Here is an 18,248-nt window from a genome sequence, read left to right as displayed (position 1 = left end):
CCATTGTTAACTTAATTAAACAGAATTATTTAATAGACGTGCCTCGCGGTTTCACTCTGCTTTGGTTTTGCACAAATAATGAAGCACTATATTCTGGCGATAAGTATTACTTGTGTTACTCTGGGTCTAAAACTAAAAGTCGGTTTTTGGATCCGTGAAATATTACCACCATGAAAATATCATATATAATTAATTTTTTTTGCGAAATTTGTAAACATCCAAAAATATACATATATATTTTTTTTAATACACGAGTATAATATAATATTTGAATATTACAAAAGAAAAGTAAAGTTTTTGATGGTAAATACGCAAGGAGAGTTTAACTCTGTTGTTAAACGCTTTGAGAATTAGTTCGCCTGCTAAAAGTAATCTTCGAACGATTATTTAATCATTGTGGCATCTCCACTTGGCCTAGATCGAACCCTCTGTCTGGGTATAGAACTAAAACGTAACACTTTAGATTTTATTGTTTGACCTCTTTCGGTTTCTTTTGATTTTAACTTGCCGGTTAACATCGACATTCTCAGAAACGTCGCGTATTTTTATTATCTTTCGTTTGAATATAGTTTGTTCGATATCTTGGCTTCGAGATTAACTATAAACAAGTGCCTATGGAAAAACCATGGTAAATACCGTTAGAACTGTGATACGTCAATTCATGAAAATATTTAAAACAATAATAAAATACTAGAGGTCCCGCAGTAGTCGAAATTCGACTATAATTAATTGGAATTGTAAGTTTGTACACTATTATGATTGTATTGTATTCTTCTATAATCACAAATTTCGCCAAGACTACACTATAAAAAATATTAACAAAGACAAACAATATTTAATCTCAATTTGACAACAGACGTCAAGAACAAAAGTTTGACAATAAATAGTATGCATGCGTGTGTGCGTCAAATACATGGTATGTAGTGTGTGTAATGTTTTCTTTATTGATTTAATGTATTTTTTATGCATTATTTTAAAAAAATATTAGCATTGTGCACTTCTTCTGTATATTCTCTATAAGTGTCGAAAATTTCATACTCCTCCGTCCGCGCAATTTTCGTAAAAAGAGATACAAAGTTTTTGCTTCACGTATTTAATATATAGATGGAGAGCCATGGAGATAATTTAGTTACAAATATTTAAATATTTGCTCCAAGCAATTGTGTGTCCCGTGATCTCATTTTTATCATTATACAAACCGCTACAGGGGGAGAGTTGTTATTTTATGCTACCTAGAGCTACTGCTATCCACAGGTATTCGAGGTATCATTCTGCCATGTACTCTTGGACTTGGTATGAACTTCCCTCCAATGTGTTTCATGTTCGCTTTATATGTCTCTCTTCAAACGAGTTTTGCGACGAGTACTTAGCATTAGGCAGTGACTTGGCTATGTTCCTGGCATCACTGACATCTATCAGCCACGGTAACCACTTTCTATCACATGTGTCTTAAGCTTGTCAGTCTACAAAGCCAATTCAAAAAAAAAAACAGATGAGCTTAACGCTTTTTAACAAGTTTTCTCCTAACTGACTTCTAAATCGAACAGTGAAATAGGTGTAGGGTAATATTGCATTAAAAAAAAACACATTTTTCCAATATCTGGAAGTCAGTGTGTATAAAATCGCGGGCGCGTGATATTAATCAAGACGAGAGTGAAATTTAAAAAGTGTTTTAAAATTATGCTTCGAGTTATTATTACTTACCTTCACGCTCTGAATAATCTTGTTAAGCCATGTTTGACACAAGTGTTACTAAATATTACTTTGTTTTGTTATTTTGACTATAGTTTCGCTGTTTGTATTCGCTGTGATGCTATTTTAGATCCACGTGCATTGCGATTCGGAAATGATGATAGGGAGATATGTCAGCTTATAAGTGTCACAGATTGACCATCACATTTCTGCTGCGATGCAATCGTGTATTCTATCAATCCTAACACCTATGCAACCGATTTGATTTGAACCCCGTGGGCGGTGATCGAATGTAGGTTCAGGTGTCTATGAGCTCTGGTAACATTTTAACAACTAGACAGTTCGAGAGCGCCATCACTGAAACTTTCAGATACAAACTAGTTCGCCTATTTCTGCCGTGAAGCAGTAATGCGTTTTTTGAAGGGTGGGGCAGCCGTTGTAACTATACTGAGACCTTAGAACTTATACCTCAAGGTAGGTGGCGCATTTACGTTGTAGATGTCTATGGGCTCCAGTAACCACTTAACACCAGGCGGGCTGTGAGCTCGTTCACCGATCTAAGCAATAAAAAAATTATATGACAATGACAACGTCAGTACTACGTACATCGCGATCCCTCACAATAACACGCACGTCCATATTTTGATAATAAATGCACAGACGGTCGTTTGTCGATCACGTATACGGTGCATTCATAATATAGAAACGCACATACTCATATAATATGTACGTCGGGTAAATACGTGCGTCACGAACGAATACGAAATCAGTCTGTGATACTTTACCCAATAGATATGATAACATTAATTAATTTATAATGTTTATTTTGATGTGCACGCTAAGAAAGATGCTCAAGATAAAATACGATATTATTATAAGATTACACTATAGTATATGAATTATAATGAACGACAAATATTATGCAGTAGATAATAAACAGCCTGTATTGTCTATCCTGTTCGAAGGATTCCTATCACCTTTTTCTGTTAAGCTGGCATAACCTATCGAGGCTACCAGCATAGGTAGGAAAAAGCAAGCTTTTTGAACAAAAACAATCTCTGATGTTCGATGCAAGAGGAAATATGGTTGCTGGGTTACACCTTGTTTATTGATAACTTCGTCATTGTTGTATGTTTTTAACACGCTTATATTAGCTTCAGACGTATGTATGTTAGTATGTAACGGAATCTTTGAACATGATTTTGACCCCCTTCAAAACGTCGGATTAACTCGAAATTTGGTATATGTACTTATTAAGGACCGATGACAATTCAATATTAGTTATAAATATTTTATGAACAGATATGAGTAGAAGGGTTATTTTAATAATATCCTGAAAAGCACCTCACGCTTTTTTTACAATAAAATCATTTTATCTTACACTATTTTTAATTAAAATTTATTAAAATTTATTTTCTATTTTTTAATTGAATTTTCTATAAAAGCGTATTTTGTTAGTTTTTTTAAACTATTATTTATTTTTTGATTAGGCAACTGCCGTATTGAAATTACTAGAGGTCCCGCAGTAGTCGAAATTCGACTTATAATTAATTGGAATTGTATAATAAGTTTGTACACTATTATCATTGTATAATATTTTATACTTCTATAATCACAAATTTCGCAAAGGCTACACTATAAAAAATATTAATAAAGACAAACAATATTTAATCTATTCTCAATTTGACCACACACGTCAAGAACAAAAGTTTGACAATAAATAGTATGCATGCGTGTGTGCGTCAAATACATGGTATGTAGTTTGTGTAATGTTTTCTTTATTGATTTAATATATATTTTATGTATTATTTTAAAAAAATATTAGCATTGTGCACTTCTTCTCTATATTCTTAATAAGTGTGGAAAATATCATACTCCTCCGTCCGCGCAATTTTTGTAAAAAGGGATACAAAGTTTTTGCTTCCCGTATTAATATATAGATGATATTAATTTTCAGGTACAGGCATGACATCGGAAGCTCTAGGCGTGTCGGTGGCACCTTCGTTTTTCCACTCTTGCGTGTCGGACGGTAAAACGGCCACAATGGAGGATGTGCAGCGTTTCAAGGTCAGTTGCGACACGTCCGCGACAACACGCACGCGCGTATACACGCACACATGCACACGTAAATACAATGACCCTTCGTGAACCGTGCGATAGGTGAATTTTCGATTGACTAACCGTTCCTTGTATTTTCACCCGCGTTAGATTCTGATAGCTACTCGATAACTTGACACGGAATATTGAAGCATAGTAAAAAAAAAAAATTATATAAATTTTTTCGCCTCAATCGCAAAATTTATTTTAATCGTCATTATGTACATACTATGATAATATTGATAAATGTATTTTGGTTAATTTTTATTTTGCTTGTTACAAAAATTAAAACTACCGTCACATAAAAAAAAACATTTTTAAAATATTATTGTATCGAAATCTCAAGTATTTTGTGTTCTATTACTATTATTATTAGTTAAAGACTTTCGTCTAATTAATAATGACGACTCACAGAGTACAATATTTATTTATTCGAGTTGATTAATTGATAGAGTTGATGAAAAAAGGCCGGAAGACTTTCTCGTCTCGAGGGAAATTATTTGTATCATTGGAGACTTCTCCGTTGTTTCGAAACACGATAATCTTATCGGCGGCTGTGTGATCGATGAACACATGGCATCGAATACGTTACAACACTGTCTCTCAGATAACAATACGTTTATAAATACGAAACGATTTTATGAGCTTTGTAAAAAACACACGGTTACAGTACGCGAATAGTTTCACTAATCGATACACAGACATATCGATTCGATTTACAGAATCGATGGGAACACGATGTTTTTTTGCGATCGTATGTACGTAGGTACATCCATTACGTTATGGCGAGAACAAAGTGTCATTAATCCGTCTTATCGCAATGTATAAGTCAATATAAACGAGGTGTTTTTTTTATCGTAGTTTAGCTAAATGGAGTTCTAATAGTGTTTCCTTATCAGATAGTGGGATGTTAAATTTGAATTATCCTGAGTTTACGCAATCCGGCGTATGTATGTGTGAACTGCGTTGTACGGTGGCCCAATTTCTTTTATGCGACATACAGGGGAATTCATTGAGCTCGTTTTTACGTTACTAGATGAGTTTTGCTCGGTTTTTTTTTTTTATAACGCCATCTTGTTGTGTCTTTAAAGCGGTTAGTTGCCCTCAATTAAGAAAAATAGTATTATTATTTGCCAATAGATGTCGGGAAGAGTTGATTAATGAAAACACGAATAAAGCAACATTTTCTGAAAACAAATCGTAGCTAGATCGATTTATCGCCCCCGAAATCCCCTGTATACAAAATTTTATGAAAATCGTTGGAGCCGTTTCCGAGATTCAGATCAAATATATATACAAGAATTGCTCGTTTAAAGGTATAAGATTGCTTTGATGTATGAACGAAGTTGGAAGTCGTGGTGGCCTAAAGGATAAGACGTCTGGTGCATTTGTATCGAGCGATGCACCGGTGTTCGAATCCCGCAGGCAAGTACCAATTTTCCTAATGAAATACGTACCTACTTAACAAATGTTCACGATTGACGTCCACGGTGAAGGACATAAAACTGATAATTACTCTTTGCTTGTCTATGATGTATGATCTCAAAGTATATTTTACAATGCGTTACTGTTTTTCATTACGTTGAAATATAAAAAGTTACAAAACTAATAAATTATAATTATAATTAATATAGAAAACTCTTAATTGCGACACCGTCTACTTTCGGATAGTAAAAGTTGAAATAATGTATAATAATTAATAAGATTAGCGGCTTTAGGGCTGATAGAAATGTTTTCAAAGACATTCTTATACAGTGTGTGATTTTTTGGACGTAACAATAAAAATAATAAAATTTCATCGTTGAATTGATATACACAAAGCAACATCGTGTTCTCATCAATCACTGCACTTTTTTTATATTTAGCTAATAAATTAACTGTAAATAGCTTATAATTTGTTTTTAACGAAATGTATCTGTAATACATGCGGCGAAAGGCTGAAGTTTGCGTGAGTACAATACAATTACGGAACAGTTAAATCATCGATCGCTTTCCCTATTAGAAACGCTTCTTCTATTAGTCGGGCTTTAAATGTATGCTACCTCTTTTTATTTCTTCGGTTGCATAGATAGGTAATGTTTGTTAATAAAAATGCAACGCTCTAGGATTTAGTTATTAGCTTCTGGTTTAGTAATTCACAGTAGATCTGAGCGCATTTATTTTTTCCATTCATAATATGGATTAAGTTTGAATAAAATCAATTTTGGATTATTTTTATCAGATTGTCTATGACGTCTAGATTGTGTAAAGGAAGTCTCGAGGTCGAAATGATAATTGAATTAACCGCTCATAAACGGACAAAAATATATGGCAATTTAGATAAGATTAAAAAAAATTGTATTAGCAAGTTCAAATCGAGAATACGCAATAGACGGAGGTCACGCGAGGTCATAACCCAGCTGATTTTTGTTTCGTTACATTGCCCGTAAAGAAAAAAACAAATTCGTATTTTGAAATTTTGAAACGATCAGACTAAATATTCTGTAAAGTTTATTATCGTTTCGGCTTTCGATTCGCTTACACTCTGTGCAATCAATATCTGTCACTTATATGTTTGTAATGTATGTCTTTATATGTCGTTCACGTGGCCAGCTACTTACTGACTGTTGCTATAATGACAATTAACATAGAGAGGGGCTGATTATAAAGCGTAGATGCGTGCGTCGGCTAACCCTAACACGACAGCAGTGAAACATGAAAGCCTAGTGTGTTCTTTGTGCGACAGGCGTACGTCTTAACGGGCAACATATTTAATACAATAATTCTACAAGGTGCCCTTATATATATATACAAAAATACTCGAAACAATAATTATCATATTAAAAATTATTAATATGTAATCGTTAATTAACACAGATGTTAAATATAACCTACAGTAAAAGTTTATTCGCGCATTTAATCGGTTACTCGGTACATACACATTGATAAAAATGATTCCAATATGTAGGTAGGTATCCAACTGCATATTCTTTGTAAACGCGTCGTCAAATGGACTAATAAAAATAGTAAAATAGACCTTATTACAAATATACCTAAAGTATGTTTTTATTTTGTCCCCTAGAAACGCACCCTTTATAATCCTATATATGTAAATTACCATTCCATATTAACGGTTTCTGTATTCGCTATTCTATATTTACGGAACACATACCGTGTGAATAAAGAGCTTTTATTGTACTACAATGTTGGCATAATCTTAATAGCGCTAACGATCAATGCAGCTTTTAGGTACCCCAAGCACCGGTCATCGTTCTCGTCGAACCCGTCGCTTGCGACGAAGGGCTCGGCGAGTACATTAACCCACAGACACAGCCCACTGAGTTTCTCGCCGGATCTTCTCAGTTAGTTCTCGGTTAGTGTTAGAAACATCGTCAGGTTTCAGCCCCGTGAGCTCAACTACTAGCCCGGTGACGCTGACATGGTGTCTCTAGAATATCAGCTTGGTATGAAAATAAAATCAATGCAAAACTATAATGCCCGTTGCTGTGAGGTATCTGAAGTTTTCAAAGGGAACTTGCCCATATTACACAATCTGAATTGGAGGAGATTTCTCGTACGGAATTCGTATAATTTGTATATAAATATAATAAATATATAAGAAACATAGTCGCGTTTTACTAATTAGGAAATTATAATATTTGAAAGTTATAAATTTGCCTACAAAAATATAGTAATTTACTCTCACTCTAATAAGATACTGAATTAATGATATTTTCGTAACAAATCGTGTGGCAATTTTTGTAGTGCATAAGATGTTTCATGATGGTCGTCTCAAAGCGTCTTATTTGAATATAAGTAGTAAGAAAAGGTTAATAACTGATATTAAAGATATAGCTGGTTTAGTAGTAGTAGTTTTATTTTTCCAACTGGAAAGGCAAAGGTAGCATACTATACAGCCTAATCTGAAATGAAACGAAATGAAATGATATGGGATGAAATACAATCTCAGTAAAATGGTGGTTATTTACGGAGACTTTTTCAGTAGACTTTTTGGAGGATCCCGCGAATTTACGTTCAGCGGCTTTTAGCTGGTTTAGATCACGTATGCGCAATAAACTTTTTTTTTAAATAATTTCTGCGTTTGACATTTAATTTTGATCAGTAACAATTTATAACAGTTATAAATTGTTACTTAATGATATAGTAACAGTTATACCATAGAAGCCCATTGAGTTTCTCGTGTTTCCGATTCGGTGTTTGATTCAGCGAAGCACTGCTCTTGCTAGGGCTAGTGTTAGCAACGTCCACAGGTTAGAGCCCTGTGAGCTCACCTACTCGTTCTGTGAATCTAGCATGACCCTTCGAGGTCACTAGAATAGGTAGGAAAAAAAAAACTATAGAAACTTAGAATTCGTATCTCAAGGTGGGTGGCGGCCTTTATGCTGTCTATGGTCTCCGATAACCAATTTACATCACGCATCTAACTAATAAAAAGAGTGACTATTACGAAATGCCCTAGTCCTTAAAATGCCATCATAAACGCATCTTTGATATACCTACGCTTCGTGGAAACAATTACTCACATACCGTTTGTGGCTGATTCATTATAATACGTTGATAACTGACTTAATTGGATTAGGTGCACGGAAATACTTTTTGTGTTTGTTTTAACGCGTCTACGTGTAGGTTTTTTGTTTTTATGATTAATAATGATCGATTGTTTTTATGTAGTTTCCTACTAGTCATTTTGTAAAATCAAAAGGTGAAAGGCTTATTAGGTTTATGAGACATTTCGCTTAATACACGTTTTTTTTTTATTAAATTGTAAAATTTTATCCTTTATTAATAAATAAGAAATAAAAATAATTTAACATAAATCAATTCACACACTAGAACAAATCTTCCAATGCGCTTGAAAGAGGCACAGTCCCCAAGATACTGGCTAGGTTACCTCGTTGGATAGCCAGAGTCAGTCTCTCTCTGTGCAAACTACCAACGAGCCTTAGCATCACGTGTAGCCTCATTCAAGATACGCGAAATTTATTTTTGTAATTAAAGGTCTGTTTTGTTTGGTATTAGCATCAACAATTCGATTTTTAATTGAACTTCAATTAAGTTTACCCCATTCAAATAGTTGAAGAAGTTTTTTTGATATTTATATTTTTTCCAAATTTTAAACTTTAAATGGCTCTTCTGTAAAGTTGCAAAAATGTCGCTTAAATCAAATAGCCTTTCAACTCTCGATATGGTGATTTTAGATCTTAAAAGTAATTAAAGTTTCAATTTGAAACGTATTATAACGTATTTAAAGTGTATGCGTTTTTTAAACACGCTTTTCTTAGCTTCATATGTATGTGTGTATTTTTTTTATGTGTAACGAAATCTTTGAACTTCATTTGTCATCTACCTACTTCCTTCAAAACGTCTAGAGTAGCTTGAGAATTTGCATACACATCAAGCACCGATGACGGTACAATAATTTTATAAATTCGCTTTTATATTGTTAACATCGGAACAGTATTAAAAGTAAAAAAAAAAAATTAAATTAATTGTTAGTTAACACTAAACATACCATAACGGGTCAAATGATCCATTTTGAACTTTTGCATTGAAAACGCACGTATCATCTTATTGCTTTTGCACATTTGACTTCATGACTTTTACCAATTAATCTACAGTTATTATACTATTTTTTTGTATGTATACCGGTATGTACCCGATATGGTAAAAATAGGTATCAGTAAGTGTTGGTATGATTAGTGTTAATTTGGTGTTTTGTTCAAGATATTTTTGTTACAAAGTATTTACGTTTTTTTTAGTTGAGACTAGTTTATAAATAACATTAATAGTATAATAATATGCTGTATACTATTATCTGATATCTATCGCATCTTATATTATTTCAGTTTCACATCCATTGCGTCGTTACCGTTAAATTATTATAATTGTAAAATGTCAATACAATATCCCCTAAAAATGGTAATGCTGTATTTATACTTATTGCAATTCAATCCAAACCTGCGCATAGTTGAAAACGTGGATCGAATGTCAATTAATTAATGCTCTCGTCACCGAGTGGTATTATGTCTGTCGCTTGTGTTTTGGGTCGCAGATTTGAGACTGGCCACGTTTTTTTTTTTTTTTTTTGAAGGCCACGTGAAGGTATCGTGAAGTAAAAATGTATAGCAGCTCGTTTAGTGCGTTGCAATGCTTCTTGCTAGTATGCCAGTGGCGTTAAAAAAGTACAGTTAATGTGATGCAGGGAAACTTCTTTGAAAGCAGACAGAAAGCTATCCTCCGTTCTTCACGAAATAGTTGAACACAAATTCAATTATAAATATTTACTCTGATTGCGCCCTAATAAGTTTCATTGCAATAAATTCACATTTGCTATGTTACAAAAAAACAGTCGTTAATAAATAAATAAAACTTATTCATGTCACAAGATGGGCGACGGCGTTGCCTTGGTTGATGTCTTGGGGCACTTAACACCGGGTAGGCCGTCAGCTTCAGTTCAATCAGCTTAGCAAACGGATTGTTTGGAACCTCTGGGTCTGCGGAGGGACTTCGGTTCCCTCTGAATTCTGTACCGTATGTTCCATGGGGAGTGCTCTGAGGAATTTTTCGAGATGATACCACCATGGTTTCGTTTTCATCATCGCACCGCCCGCCACCGGAGTAGAGTTCATCCATAGTGCGTTTTCAGAGATCTTTTTTGCCACGTAACATCCGGCTTTGGAATGATCTCCCCTCCACGGTGTTTCCTAAGCGCTATGACATGTCCTTCTTCAAACGAGGCTTGTGGAGAGTATTAGACGGTAGGCAGCGGCTTGGCTCTGCCCCTGGCATTGCTGACATCCGTGAGCGACGGTAACCACTCACCATCAGGTGGGCCGTATGCTCGTCTGCCTGGCTATACGGCAATAAAAATAAATAAATAAACCATTCAGGTGGCGACCCGTATAATGCGTCAGCTGATCGAGCAGTTCAGCGCCGGCGATCTCTTCGGGAGGGAGAACTACGAGTACTACGCTCGTGTGACGGGCCGCATCCTCCGCGTGAAGGACGAATGGATATGCTCGTTCAGGGATCCTCCGCCGCCGAGACATCGGAGAGACCAAGAGGCTTATGCTAGTGAGTAGTATAGTTTCACCTTGATTTGACCTTTTCAGGAAACGACAGCTGCGAATCATAAAATGATATCGTCTGTGTCAAATCAAAATCTGCTGTAAGCACTTTTTGAGATTTTAACTTTTTCGTATAGTTCACAGCCCTATCTATCTATCTACCGTATAAAAAGAACTGTTATGTGTTTTATAGCTTTAATATTTATCTATAGCTTTCATTTGATATAGTTCATAAAAATACACCTTCATATAAATATTTATACGAAATTGTTTTTACGCGTTAATTCAAAATAGAGTTTTTGCACATACCTAGCAGATTTTGGTTTGACAGCGACGAAAGTCCGTTTGGTAAGTGAGCCATTTGAAAACGACTACAACGGCTTAGTATTGTTTTAATGAACACAAGTGCTGAAGTGCTAGTGCTGTAGGACAAAAGGGTATAGTACAATGTTGATGACGAGGATGTCGAAGACATGGCGAAGTAGAGTAGTAAAGTAAGGAAAACTGACCCCACCACCGTGTGGGAGAAATAGCTGGGAAGAGGGAAAGAGAACACAATAGTCTGTATAAGGTTAAGCAATAAGGGACGAATGTCTGTTTTTTGAAAATCATTTAAGTTTATCTGTACTAAGCTTAGACTGACTCGGTGGTGCAGTAGTTAACGGCCTTGACTGTTGCGCCGAGGGTCGTGGGTTCGATTCTCACATCGGGCAAAAATTGTGTGATGAATAGATTTTTTGCTCTTTTTCTGGGTGTTTATTATCTATATATGTATATATTTAAACATAAACAAGTATGTTTATCGGTTTCTGGTACCCATAAAAAAAGCAATAGGTAGGCATAAACAAAAAAAACAGTATGAATGTGCAATTATAACACGTACCTATCGTTTCAAAGAATCGTGTTGCGCATGTAACATGATACCTACTAGTGACGTATGCGAGTTTGTATATTCCAAACAGAGAGTTGAAACATTGTAAATCAATGATTCCAAACAAAAGGAAAACGATTTTTTGTTATGAGAGACTGAGAGCAATTCTTCATTGTTCCCTGGATGATGAATTCTTAATTGGCCTGCTTAAAAGTATACGTAATAAATGAATATTTATAAAGAGCTGTTGTACCCTCAGAGAACAGCTTTGAGGTTTATTTTAAAATACACTTGAACTCATAAACGATTATTTGTAGTTTTTTTTATTGCATAGTTGGATGGACGACGACTGGAATCCATAGACATCTACAACGTAAATGCGCCACCCATCTTGAGATATAAGTTTTAAGGTCTCAATATAGTTACAACGGCTACCCCACCTTTCAAACCGAAACGCATTACTGCTTCACGGCGGAAATAGGCGAGGTGGTGGTCACCTACCCGTGACTCACAAGAGGTTCTACCACCGGTAAAAACGTATAGGTTCCGCTCTGCTGTATGTAGATATCTATATTGTGTCTGATTTTTAGTGCTTATGTGTTATGACTTTTAATTTTAGTTAATTTAGTTGTACCTATACGGTTCCATACCATTTTTTCTAATATCTATATCTAAACTTCAAACGGTTTTTTAAAAATAGTTTCCTGGCCCCTATCATTGCAGCCCGTTAGTTGTTGTAAAGAGTTCTAATTGAATGATTTCTTTCAGGACAATTATCGCTTGAAGCAGAAAAGACGTGGCTTCAGTGCGAGTGCGACCGTTGGGGGAACAAGTTCAATCTCGAAGGTAATAATAATCACGAAAATTTCGAATTCGCATCGAATTTCATTGATTTTCGTTTCCTTGATTCATTTTAGAAATTCATTTTATTTAACTTTACAAACGCTCTCGTACGTGGAAATTAAATGTTTTAACATTTTTTCAATTATATACAGGATGTGTTTTCCGCAGGTCGTCCAAAAGAAACACGTTTAAGTTACTAAATAAATAAATTAATTAAAAATAAAATAAAACAGTCAAGTGCTTTAATCGATATTGTAATATACTTATTTTTGGTGAGTCTGATTTCTAATCGATAAAATAGAAAATTATTAACTTAAAATATAGTTTTGATTTTTTTATGGTATTTAATATTCATCTAATTCGGGTTTGAGGTAGCACTATGTGTCACTTGTGTAATGTGTTGATATCACCATCATCCATGTTAGATAATTACATACTAACATATATATAGGTAATGACATAATCGATAATATGATTCCAGTTGATTCATTTAATTAAAAGCACATCCGTGTAACGTTTGAATGTAGTACTTAAATAAATATGTATGCGATTTCAATATATTTAGTGTTTTATAGAACCATTAAACTTTAATATACAACTTCTTTAAAGATATCGCTGAAGGTGCTATAAATAAAATTCTTTTTTATAATTAAATCATATTAATGAAAATTCGGGTTTGACAGTCAAATTCTTTCAAAGCCAAGGGATATTAAATAGGTAATCTATACTAATATACTATACTAATATATAAATCTACAGTGGTTTTTACGGATGTTCCGTTATAACTACTGAACCATGCATCCGATTGACTTGAAACTTGGTATCCATGTAGAAAATACATGTACTTAATGGATAGGCTAATATTTATATGAGTGTTGGACTCCCTACACCAGTTGCAGGGGCGTTAATGATGAGAATTTTTGTGGGGCTGAGAAATAATAATGTTAATTTTAAAGGCCCAGCGAAGCGGACGGGTACAGCTAGTCACTTATAAATTTAGACATTGCCGCGTGATGGCTGTTCTAATTTATAAATTAATTTTGGAACGTCATCGAAAAGACCCAACTAAAATAAATCCCAATTGATTAATAAAAAAGCGTGGTATGATTTGACAATAGCTAAAATTGTGTAAAATGATAATGTTTTACATTAAAATAATTATTAAATACGTTCATACATTCATTCACTTTGTTGAGAACATTCGATCGTAAAAGAACGGTACGGTAAATCGATTTCAGTTTGTTGCTCTGTGTGCTTAGTGCGAGTTTTTTAACGTTTTCGATAGATTAAAAATTATCAAAAATTTGTATGGAGTTGGAACGTTTGTCTACGTTTGCCACTACTATCGTTTTTCGTTCTAATATTTTTAGGGACTTAAATCCTAGTTTTTTATTCAGCCCCTAAACTCCGGTATCAAACACGTGAGCTCGTTTAAAGTTAATTGGGTAATATTGTCAGGTTTAACGAAATCCGAAGAGTGTCAGTCGATGCCCGCGCTGATGGGCGCTGTGGGCGGCGCCAACGCCGGCTCCGTGCTCGGCATCATACCGGAGCACAGCTTGCTCGACTCGTGCACCAGGCTGTCAATATCGCTCGAAGAAAGCATTTTTAAGGTACCCCTCTCATTTATAGCGCACGTGTGGTGGAAGGATCTCTTGTGAGTCCTACCTAAAAAAAAAAATTGTGAGTCCGCACGGGTAGGTACCACCACCCCGGCTATTTCTGCCGTGAAGCAGTAATTCGTTTCAGTTTGAAGGGTGGGGCAGCCGTTGTAAAACTGTGACTTAGAATTTGCCGTTGTAACTATACTTGAGACCTTAGAACTTATATCTCAAGGTGGGTGACGCATTTACATCGTTGATGTTTATGGGCTCCAGTAACCACTTAAGACCAGGTGGGCTGTGAGCTCGTCCACCCATCTAAGCAATAAAAAAAGAAATATGTTATAAGGTGGGTGGCGGCATTTAATGCTGTGGATGCTCATAGGCTTCGGTAACCAGGTGGGCCGTGAGCTCGTCCAACAATCTTCTTCTTTTTCTCCACCTTATCCCACTAGGTGGGGTCGGCACACCCAATTTTTCTATTCCATTCTCTTCTATCAGCTGTCATCTCAACACTCCTTTCTCTCTCATATCGTCATTCACACACTCCATCCTTGTCTTCTTCGGTCGACCTCTTCCCCCTTTACCTTGCACTACCATTTCCATACATCTCCTAGTCACATGCATCTTCTCTCTACGCATCACATGTCCATACCACGCTATCGTCCAACAATCTAAGCAAATAAAAACAACAACACGAGGTGCGTTTATCTCGAGCGTTCGCCGTTTGTTTTGTTAACATTAAATTTATTTTACATTTTCCAGCTTAATTATCTTTATTACAAATGCCATACGCTGGCATAACATAACTAGGTTACCGGCTTAGGTAGAAAAAAAAACAAATTCCAATATTAAATGAGACCACAGTGGCCTAACGTTTAAGCAGGTGAAATTAATATCGAGTCATGCGACCAGATAGAATTTAAAATTCTGCACAATAAGAAATATTTTATTGGCTTTTCAATTTTAATACACGATACTAATACGGTTCTAGTACATACTAGATATCGTAAAGATGTTTTTTTAATTATTACATGTCATAGAATTTGAATTACGAATTAGTTTCGTCATTCGATAGGGGTACTCTAGCGAAGACCACACCTCATTTCGGATCCACCTGATCCACTAACGGTGCTTTTAGGTACCTCAAGCTGGTCATCGTTCTCGTCGAACCCGTCGCTCGCGACGAAGGGCTCGACGAGTAAATTAACCCTCAGACACAGCCCACTGAGTTTCTCGCCAGATCTTCTCAGTGGCTTGCGTTTCCGATCCGGTGGTAGATTCTGCGAAGCACGGCTATTGCTAGGGTTCGTGTTAACAACGTCGTCTGGTTTGAGCCCCGTGAGCTCACCTACTAGTTAAGGTTACGGTGAAATAGCTTCTCAAGGCTCTCAGCTTAGGAAGGAAAAAAAATTAGCGAAGATTTTCAATTTTCTTTTCAGATATCAGTCAGTTCATCATCGCAATCGTCATGCAGTAACTCCAGTCCTCACATGACTCTGGAGGAGCTCCGGGCCATCAACAAGTACGCGGAGAGCACAAAGAGCCTCTCATATCTCCCTCAGGTAAACATTACAGCTATTACTTGAACCCCTCTTTTCCAGACTATCCATAAAGAATTTCAATCGATCTATTAGAATTAATAAAATTCTATTCTTAATTTATACCCTATTTCAGTCGATATCTTTGTAAGCGCTGTTTTTTCTTAAATTTGTTGATGTTTCTTCCCTATCTTATTTTGAAACAATTATTTTGTACTTAGCAAACTCAGTAAGGTGACACAAAGCTTAAGACAATAACGAGAAATGAATAAAAAACTGTCGAAGAAATATAATTGAAAATACTAAATTTTGACTTTCAAAATATATTCATTTTTATAGATTCTTTAATTATTGTTCTTATTGATGACTGTTGTATTATATTTGTTATGCGCATACAAGGATATTGTATCCTTATCTAACTTATATCGTGTGTAAACATATATCTTTGAATTCTAGCGCTCACTGAGGGATATATTTTATAAGTGATGGTGAACTATTTACTCCGTACTCACCTGTAGACTACAGATGTCTGTCTCCCCTGTACTGTTTCTGAATATTCTTAACGTGAATTATTGGGGAAATTATTATTATTAATAAACATGTTAATTTTATTTTTGAGAACAACGCCATCTTTTGACAATTTATAATATTACATCACATTTAATTTGCTGAAATAGAACTTATTTTATTTATTACTTTATCTTAAGTGCAGAAACAGTTATTTAAAGAAGGTTGTTTTTAGTTTTTTATTGATTTTCACCCGATAATCCATGTTTGGACACATGCATGAGTCGTGACTGTTTTCCCCTTCTACGATTAGGTAAACCTATGGCTGATCTGTTAGTTTTAGAAGTTTTCCCATTTACAACACGCTGTACAAATTTAATGTAATAGTATATTAATCATTACGACGATGGTACATTTGCACATGTATATGATGGCAACACTAGATGGGCTTAGTGTGATTAGAAAATTCAGACACACCTTTTAAAGAGCAATCAATGTTCCATTATGCTTTCGTTAGGGAGGGGATTTTGATGGAAACCCATGTTTTTAATAATGTCATGTATTATAAATTTTCAAAATTAAACATTAATTAAAAAAATGAATTAAAATAATAATAATTTACAAAATAGTTCCACCATCCAGTAGATTCAAATAATGCTTAATATGATATCTAACGTAATTAATTAAGAATAGGTAAATAAATATTTATTATGAGGTTCGAATTTCTACGGTTGTGGATTTTCTTGTGATCATACTTTTGTAAGTATTAACATCTTATGATTTGTATTCGACTAATAAATGGTAGAGGTTTAGTACTAATTAAAACTAACTTTCCCGTTTATTGGTAACAAAATTAATCCAGAAGTTCATTGACATTTGGAATGGAATGGGTAGTTAGGTACTTCATTGTTAACATTTCTGCATTTTGTAGGATACGTACTTTAATCTAAGTAGGTAATCCAATTTAAATGGTAATTGTCTTCGTATTAATGTGAATCAGTCTTAGTTTAATTACAAAAATATATAATAATATATCGAATAAATCCATAGTAAAATTGAGCTTAGAATTTGAACTTGAAAAGGCACAAGCATTCGCGACATGCAGACGCGTTCGGTGTAAATGAAAATTAGGTTCAATGTCGTAAGGGGGAGTTACGTACAGTGTAAGTGTATAGTCGTGGGCGTCGTTATGACGGAGGTGGTGTGTGGGTGGTGCGTAGGTGCACGAGCGGCAGCGGGCGCGGATGCAAACCCGCTCGGAGTGGTTCCTGCAGGGCGCCGGCTCGCTGGAGACGCCGAGGCCGCGCGTCGGTACGCCGTCCGCTCCCGCCCCCGCCCCCGCCATCCGCCCCCGCTCGTGCCCCGAGTGCGCGGCCCGCCGTGACGAGAGCCTCGCTCTCTACGTGCTTGTCGCCTGCCTTGAGTTTTTATTTTGAGCCTCGCGCACCGGTACTGTTTCCGTTGTTTGTTCGCTTCGGTGCGGAAGGACTCGCCGCCGCTTCTCGAAGGTTTTATTCTCTCGACTTGTTCCAATTGATTTTTTTTTTAATTAAACTCAACCAGGGCAATTGTAAACGATGGGAGGGTAGTCTGATTTAAACTACGATCTATTAAATGTTTTAGTAGCTGATCGTAGATTAAATTGAAACAAGAATAAACAAAAGCATGTCGAGAACTGGTTTTTTTTTGGTCCTAGTTGATGATAAAGTACGTTTCCCTGGTTTCATATAGGAGGACAAAGCCTTCGAGGCTTTTGACTGACATAACGGTTTAATTTCGCTGTGGGGCTCGCTTCGCTTGTTCGCACGTGTACACCGAATCGGTTGTATGAGATTGTATGGTGCCGTGCATGCTGTATTGGAAAAAATCCATGTATATACTACATAGAAACACGTCCATCGTTTGTGTATGTCTATGTCTGTCTGTCTGTCTTCACGATTTCACCACTCATTCACTAATCACGACTACTAGCGAGTCTTATTTTTTCTATCTTTTTTTTTACGAACTTATAATTATTATTGAGTTATTA

The 18,248-nt window shown here is 35.5% G+C and overlaps 1 protein-coding gene across 7 annotated transcripts in view; it reads left to right on the top strand.

Moving 5' to 3' along the window:
• RhoGAP71E (Rho GTPase activating protein at 71E) overlaps positions 1-18,248 on the top strand; it is a 37,098-nt gene that overhangs the window by 12,597 nt on the left and 6,253 nt on the right. Inside the window, exons 5-11 of one of the 7 annotated variants that reach the window (XR_016323323.1) lie at positions 3,650-3,759; positions 5,726-5,737; positions 10,680-10,863; positions 12,496-12,573; positions 14,029-14,183; positions 15,614-15,736; positions 17,440-17,727. Coding sequence is in view for 6 of the 7 variants with exons in the window: in XM_028183139.2 (XP_028038940.1) it covers positions 3,650-3,759; positions 5,726-5,737; positions 10,680-10,863; positions 12,496-12,573; positions 14,029-14,183; positions 15,614-15,736; positions 17,440-17,655 (878 nt within the window). In the remaining variant the exon portion in view is untranslated. Of the gene's footprint in view, positions 1-3,649; positions 3,760-5,725; positions 5,738-10,679; positions 10,864-12,495; positions 12,574-14,028; positions 14,184-15,613; positions 15,737-16,168; positions 16,201-17,439; positions 17,728-18,248 lie in introns of all 7 variants that reach the window. The other 6 variants (XM_028183136.2, XM_028183139.2, XM_089728675.1 and 3 more) reach the window with 6 other exon arrangements.

Source organism: Bombyx mandarina, chromosome 07, assembly GCF_030267445.1.
Source record: "Bombyx mandarina strain Sakado chromosome 07, ASM3026744v2".
Classification (NCBI taxonomy): Eukaryota; Metazoa; Arthropoda; class Insecta; order Lepidoptera; family Bombycidae; genus Bombyx; species Bombyx mandarina.
Note: the sequence above shows the minus strand (reverse complement) of the source record. Positions and strands in the feature narration are given on the sequence as shown.